The 8,246-nt window shown below is 39.1% G+C and overlaps 2 protein-coding genes across 2 annotated transcripts in view; both read right to left on the bottom strand.

Moving 5' to 3' along the window:
- LOC115239871 overlaps window positions 1-7,488 on the bottom strand; it is a 25,303-nt gene extending 17,815 nt beyond the window's left edge. The window contains exon 1 of the mRNA XM_029814663.1: window positions 7,223-7,488. The gene's annotated coding sequence lies outside the window, so the exon portion shown is untranslated. The remainder of the gene's footprint in view (window positions 1-7,222) is intronic.
- Window positions 7,489-7,681: 193 nt separating this feature from the next.
- Window positions 7,682-8,246, bottom strand: part of LOC115239875 (cyclin-dependent kinase 8) — a 3,708-nt gene continuing 3,143 nt past the window's right edge. Inside the window, exon 11 of the mRNA XM_029814670.1 lies at window positions 7,682-8,046. Within this exon, the coding sequence (XP_029670530.1) occupies window positions 7,846-8,046 (201 nt within the window). The 3' untranslated portion in view covers window positions 7,682-7,845. The remainder of the gene's footprint in view (window positions 8,047-8,246) is intronic.

Consider the following 8,246-nt stretch of genomic DNA (forward strand, 5'->3'; position numbering starts at 1 on the left):
GGCAGGGAAGGAAATATAAAGGGAAAGACCATAGGATTGCGTCATCGCGCGCATGCACATACCTCGCTCTAGTCACGCTTAAAAATAGAATAGCAGTCGGATATTAAGGACCACGAGAGGAGACACCGGCCGGCCGAAAGCAGGCGGCACCGGCTGCAAATCCGAATATAACGTAGAGGCATAGAGGCAGGTAGAGACGCATCACGATGATTCACGCGTCATAAGTGCACTCGTTATAAGCTAAAACGCGTAATACACGCGCAGGAGAGCTTCCTCTGCTGCGAGAGATATCCGTTTCTCCTCCTCGACCTCGAGAGATGCTCGCTCGAGCGGACGCGCGTTTACGTCCTCTGCCCATCTTAGGAAGGCCGTGGACGATCTTAAAGGTGCAAAAAAAAAAAAAAAGATCGAAGGAGCGGTCTAGTTTCTTCTCGACAGATGCATCTCCGATGTTATCCGAAGAGGATCGCGCGATCTCGCTAATTGAATCGTTGGCGCGGACCAAAATTGAATTCTACGAGTGATATTTCCCCCGGGAGGGAAGCATAAGTTGCTACGGATGAGAAATCTTGCGGCACGGCATTTTTTTTATTATTATTATTTTTTTTAATAACAAGCGGATATGCGAACAAAGAATTAAAAGTCTGAAATAAAAATATCGATTATCTATAATACTATCAGATTGTACAAGTGTCAAGTCGATACATCGAACAAATTAACGAAACGTTTCGATTCCGTTTAGGAAAAACCCCTTATCGGATTGATCTGTTTTTATTCGTTTCTCTGGAGATTGCCTAGCCAAGGAATAAACCAGTACGATGTTCGCGGATGAAACTAGAAAATTATAATTACGTAGCGATGTATGAATTAAGCGCGCATCGCGCCAATTATGGACATCGACGACGGATGCGAAAGGCATCTTTTCTCAAAACGTTCGTGTTTTTTGCGCAAAGACGTCTTGTTTTTTTTTTTGTTTTTTTTTTTTTTTTTTTTTTTTTTTAAGGAAAGGAAAGGGAGACGAGCCACACACAGTGCAGGATATTCGAAAATTTCATTCGGCAGGTTAGCGGCCAGCAGCCAGTGATCGCTACTAATTGTAAGCAGGCGTAGGCAGCAGGCGCGATCGCACGCATACACGCGTGTATACACAACCGCCGTGCGTGTAAAGTAAAATGGCACTCACGGCGGTCGCGCGGGATACCATATCGGGCACCTTGTTAACCTCGCCTCTCCTCTCTCTCTCTCTTTCTCTCTCGGTTACCTGGCCCCCGATCATTCTGTCCTCCTGCGTACGCACACAGACGTAGCATCGTACTCGCTCTCGAGCCTCCTCCCTTCCCACATCTTTTACTCTGCGACAAAAGAGGTTTCGGCTGTCGTCAATGTCGTTCCTCGGCTTCGTCACGCCGAGAAGCGCGATCTCCGATTTATTTCGCCGATTATCCCAAGAAAAACGAGTGCGTTCCTCGGCAAGGACTTAGCGCGGATTAGAACGGATTTCACGAATTGCGTCAAGGAAACGGAGAAACGCGAAGAAGATTACTGTTGTGAGACAGGAGCAGTTGGGAAATTGTTGAGAAAATTTTATATGCGCCTTGTGTTTTCTAAAAAAGAAAGTTTATCGTCTTTTTACATTATCCGGGGTTCTCAGAGTAGAATAGAAATATTAATAAAAATTGCACAAAGAATGATTAACATTCTGAATGCGGCTGAACAGATTGGCGCTATTACCATATAGAGCGTATTCTCTCCAGTAAGACTCAGCTGCGTACATTTCATACCTTGCATTTAACGCCGAATACTGTGTGAATTCGAATATTATTCCTCTTACGCAAGTTGCGCGTACAATGCGATATCTCGAGTGGAGAATCAAATGGGCGCCGTTTACGTTAAACGTGAGACATGAGTAGAGAGTATTTCCGCATTTCTCAAAGTAACTGCGATAAATATCCTTCTATATGAATTTCACGGATACCTTGATATACTTGAAAGAATATTTTTGGCAGTTCACAAAAAAAGCATCACGAGAGATACGGAACCGGTTCATAGAACATAAATCATTTGGAATTCGATTATCGAGAATTCGAGGAGAATCGCGAGTAGGCGTTCTCCAGAAAGAATTATCTAAGTAAAAGATAAAGAGAGAGATTAAGCTTGTGCGTCTCGAAAGGAGCAGACATAAATAAAAGGAAGGGAAGGAGAAGAGATACTTCAATTTTACATATTCCTTGATTCGCCGATTTTTGATCAATTCGTTGGAGAAGAAAGATTCAAAAAATCAAAGAGTATTTCGACAGTGAAACAAGTGAGCAACCCGAAGAGAAAAATAATTTTTATTTTGTTAAACTTTTTCGATTAATCTCCATAATAATGGTATAAAAAATTATATATGATTATTTTGATTAAATAATTATGCTCATCAGTTTCAACATTCCAATAAATATCATTTAATTAAAATAATCGATTATGCAATTATTAAATATATGAATTAGAAGTTTATCTAATAAAATGCAAATTATATCTTTTTCAAATCATTCATTTGTCACTTTGTGCGACAAGGGAATTAAAGAGTCACGAATCATCGATGGTTACAAATATGTGTGATGGTTAAAAATAATTTCCCATGAAAAAAAAAATCACTTTAATTACGATGAATCTAATAAGGGATGTAAAACGATGTCGAGCGACCAGTACAATTTATCTTTGACGTTTATCGTACTACTGTGTGTAAAACGGCGCAATCAGAAAAACGTAGTAAAACAAAATTGACCAAGAACGCGGAACACATTCGTAATATATTCCAAACCATCGAGAAGCAGCTGCATTTGTCGACAAATCGTAAATCGCTTTGTTCGCCTGTTCACGCAGACCGATATTTTCGCTGTCATCCATTAGCGGAAAAGGCAAAGTGCGAAGTGGTTAATGGGCGGCCATGTACGGGCGCAGACGGCCGTGGATTTTCTGTTCTGTTCCCCTTTTTTCGTTTCGTCGCCACCCCCACCCTATCTCGCGCGATATGCGTTTCGGGGATTACGCTTTTAAGGGATCGCGCTTTTGAGCTTAGAAGGATTTTTATTTTTAATTCTAGCCCGCGAGGCAGTCGATGATTAAAAAAAAAAAAAGGAATCAGGCGAAGGTAGGCATCGAACGTCTCCATATAGGGTGCTAACCGAAGCCGATGGAAGGCCTTTTAGATCCTAACCTGGGCCACTCGAAACTCTTACGGGGTGGCCTTAACCTCGCGATGAATTTGGGAGAGTCGAAGGTTTACGTGTTTGTTCTAGTTTCAACGATTCGTAATAGCTGCATGCGCGAGAAATGACGAATAAAACTTCCGATTCTTTTAATGAATTATATATTTAATATTTAATGCAAACGATATAATAATATTGCATTTTTAACGGCAAATATTTATTATTCGATGCTGAAAATAGAAAGAGAAATCGTCAAAGTTAGGAAAATATATTTCGGCAGAAGGATTTTTTTAAATATAATTCTTTCCCCATATTTTTTCATTTCTTCTCACAAAAAAAAAAAAAAAAAAAAAAAAAAAAAAAATAATTTTTTTTTTTTTTTTATTGACTCAGACCTCTCCTCTCAGGTGGTTGTAACCTAAAAAGAGTATATTTATTCTGCTGTAATGTGATGTTCTTGAAGAATTGTATTAACTTCACCTCGCAATATCTCAAAAATTTTACAATATTTAAAAGAATCCAAAAAAAACAGATAGATCATTTTTCTTATTCTGTATTTTATATATTACATATAAACCATGATACATATGATGCGACTAACGAAGAAAACTTTATCGAAATATCGAATTGATTGTATATTTATTGTATCAATAATATTCTTGGCATTAAACTTTGCTATTCCGCGAATTTTATGAGATACGATTTACGCAATCGCGGTAATGATTGATGTACAGCAGTCGCGTACCGGGAACAGCTGATGCACTTGGCTGTGCAACAGGTGGTTCTACGTGCTGGGCAACACGTGGTTTCACGTGCTGTGCAACAGGCGGTCCCACGTGATCGAGGCTCGACAATGGCGCGCAAAAAAAAAGCCCCCTCGTCGGGGATGAACCGACCATGATTTACGGATGTAAATGTCTCTCGCTAGCGCGGCGATAATCGACGACCGACTATGTATTCGAAACCGGCGGCGTTCTCGTTCTCGTTGAAAGTACCGTCACGTTTCTCACCGCGTGAAAGCACGGCGATGATGGCATAACGCGATCGTCCTTGCCCGGAGCGAAATGAAATGCGCGCGCGAACGTGCTAGATCTCGTTATATTTTTTTTTGTCGTGAGCGCGCGCGCACGCACACGTGGCACAATGCGGAGAAACCGGGCGTGCAAACGCGTTCGTCCAGAAGATTTGCATTGACGATCGTCGCGTCCTGTCCGATGTTTACGTCCTTCGGACGCGTAGCTGGCTCTGCATATTGAGCGATTTCGGTGACTGAACCGCGCTCGGGTCTTATCGTAAGGAGATCGAAAACGAAGCGAACGTGTGCGAGACACGACAAAATTTCTCCCGATTTTACAAATAATAGTGATAATAAAACCATTTCGCAAAATTCATAAATCGATTCCACGTTGACAGTTGCATATTCGAAAGTAGCTTCGCCTAGAGACGATCTTTTTCTCATTTCGTAGAGTCCAATTTAAATTTACGATGATCATGAATTATCATATAAGCGAAAGCAGAGACGATACAAATCGAACAAGAGAAAAAAAAACTTATTAATTTGACTAAATTCGTCCAACTAATTACTATTTCTTTGTATTTTTTAAATTGAAATATTTAAATATTTAAGTCAAATATGATATATTAAATCTAACATGAGGTATATTTGACTTAAATATTTCAATTAAAGAAATACAAAGAAATAGTAATTAGTTGGACGAATTTAGTCAAGTTAACAACTTTTTTTTCTCAGTGAAGGATTCTTCATAATCGCGGTAAGATCGCGCGGGAGGAGTCCTCGTGATTGCCATAATTGTATGTTATTAGACGTCGATGCTGAGCGAGTAATTGACACGAAGATTGACATGCAAACGGGCCTCGATCAACACGCAAGGCAAAATTATTGATTGTTGATTTTCTCTCGCCTGGTCGGTATTATTAATATCATTTAGCGATAAATATGATTATGCTCAATGCTAATAACAGAGAAATTCAGTTTGGATTGTATTTTCGAAAAATTGTTAATGTTATCAAAAGTGAATATATCTCGGCAAGAGTAACTAAAGTGTTCCGATTCAAATCCCACATTCACTAGAGGGCTGAGTCGCGAATTCACATTTCAAAGAGAAACTTGACCAACCGTCCTTGTCATATCGCAAAAATAAAATATCATTTTATTTGCCGCGCAAAATTCTTCTCTTTTAATTCTTATCCTTCGCTCTTTCACGACTTTTAATTATCGGCGATGAGAATTGATCTATGAAACATCCTAGCTAAAAAACAATTGTGTTTCGCAAATAAAATTTGATTATATCAATGTCGCTCAATGTTGACCTTTTATTTCTTACTTTGAAAAGACGCCTGTAAAACGTCAAATCTTGTTAATGAAGCACGTTTTATTGCGTTTATCTGGTTTTCTGTTGCCCGAAGGCAACACGATTCGATAGAGGATTAAGCTTGGTTTGACTTTTCCTTCTCCACTTCTGTTATATATATAGTTAAGGCTATAATATAATATAATATGATACATGGAGACGCGGACAGGCAATTATACTATTCGGAGTTGATTCTCTCAGACCGTCGATAGGGCGTAGCATTAAGCTGCTAGCGTTTTTTTCCGTCACATTTGCATTCCGCTCACATATCTCGATTCGACGAACTAAAAGCGAAATAAAGATGACGATATTAAACTGATATTTTCAACGATATCCTCGATTCCTCTAGGCCTCGCGATCGAGAGCACGATTATCGCGCGTTCGCTCTGTTTCTAAATGCCACATTTGTTTACCGAGTAACAGGGCTGGCTTTAGCAAACGCGATTTCTGGAATGGACATATGTATGAGTGTATATGTAACTTAAGATATCTAAGAAATACATGTTTACTTGATATTAAAAATATAAAATAATATCTATATGTTACTTAATATAATATATGTGTTATTTTGATTCTTAATAATAAAAGCAAAATAATATCGACATATATTAATCACATATTGTAATATAACAAATGTTACAAATATAACGAGCGATCTAATGATAAAACAAATGCCAGTATCATTAATGCTGCATTAATTATAGAAAATATGTTATTATGTTTAAAATATAAATATATATTAGTTTGATATATTTTTTAAATAAAACAAACCAAATGATAATGAAACAATGATGAATATAGAATGCGGTGTGATGTGAAAATTATTTTAGCGCGGTTTCTTGCATATCTAAACGGATATTAACAATACTTTATTACGCATTATATATTTAAAGTCAACGAATATTTATATTCAATGCGCAAGTTATTGAGCAGAAATCGGTTCGATCGATCTAAAGTCGCGATCTTGTCTGCAGATCAAACGGAATGCCAAACACTGTACTAGCGGCACTAATCGCTTATCGCTTAGGGAGACCGCACCTGTGGCGCAGATATTTCACGATACCTCACCCAATAACTATCCTCACGCGAGAAAAATACGAAGATCTCGAACGTGAACACGGGAGAGACATCACCTGTTCGGATAAAAGGCATTGAAGTCTCTACGCGGTCGGAGAATATAGATTTCTATTTTTACTCATCCGACACAAATATCATATATATTTATTATCGTATCTCGCATATATAATGATATTTCGCGCAATGTAATCATAGACTGAGAATATTTAATTTTTTAAATATACAAATACTTAGTTAATTATAATCTTTGATCAAACACGATCGAACATAATGGTTTAAATAATTTATTTTTTATATAAACTTTTGGGAACCAAACATGTTTGCGCGAGATTGTATTTATATAAGTTAATTAGAGAATATACGTTGCGATATATAAATAAATGATTAATCTACATCGTTTTTAAGCAGTTAATTAAGATTGTTGCTTTTCTAATATTCGTCTTTTTTCGAGTCCGGAAAATTTCTCAGTTTTTGAAATTGTTTCAAAGCCCTGGACAAAGTGCGTTCACGAATAGTGAATGAAAAAACGGTCTTGCTCCATCAAAAGACGAGCGCCGACACGAACGGAATCGTTCTCACCTGCGTCGTCTTCTCATCGGACCAGCGCGACGACTCCTGGATCGATGGCGCACCGATGGCTTATCCTGACATCCCAAGCGATCGAAGCGGCACGCGCGCACGCACTTTTTTCTCCGAGCAGCGATTCGCGGAAACTGCGTTTCAGGTGCCCGCAACGACGTGATCGCACGCGCGATTCGTCTCGCGCGCGTGCGCGATAGATCCCCCTCCGTGATCATTTAATCGGCCTCCGACCCCCGACTTCGATCGCTCCCCCCACGCGCGATCGAGTCCTTTCTTTCCACTCCCATAGAGCCTCTTTCCCGTCTTCGTGACCATCATCGGTGCTCTTACAATCGAGACCTTTCCATTGACGCATACACAGCGTCGGGGAATATTGATAGTACAAACGGAGATATAAAGGATGGATGTGGAGAGATATAAAAGCGGATGCGGAAACGAGAAATAATTCTCCGCATGTATATATATAAATAAAGTTGTATTATCATACTTACGGAATATACACGAATCACTGACCACTCTGTTGACAATGTTGATTAGTGAACTAAATTAATGCATTATTTGTGTGACAGTTTAAGTTTCGGTCTGATTCGGATTGATCAATCGGATTAAAAATCACAAAATTAGAAACGTTGATGAAAGTTTGACGGCTGGGTCGGCTGAGCCGTTGAATAAACCATTCCCTGTGGTTGCTGATGGGTCATCGCGTGGCTCTGATGCTGATGGAATTCCGGAGCACCGTGCGGCCCGTTTAGTCTCACCCGTTTCGCGTTCTGCCCATGATTGTGATCGCCGTTACCTTGCTGCTGTTGATTCTGCTGTTGCTGTTTGACAAATACTCGGATGAGCGACAAAGCAATGTAAAAATTCAGTTTAATCCTCAACTACCATATAGCGATGGAGCTTAAAGAACGGCAAAGTAGGCTTTACTCGCCTTGCCATTGCAGGGCCGTTTAAAAAATCGAAACCACATTTTTATAAAATTTGAAAATAATATAACTAAATATGTAAGAAAATATATATA

Source organism: Formica exsecta, unplaced genomic scaffold, assembly GCF_003651465.1.
Source record: "Formica exsecta isolate Colony F162 unplaced genomic scaffold, ASM365146v1 scaffold4, whole genome shotgun sequence".
NCBI lineage: Eukaryota > Metazoa > Arthropoda > Insecta > Hymenoptera > Formicidae > Formica > Formica exsecta.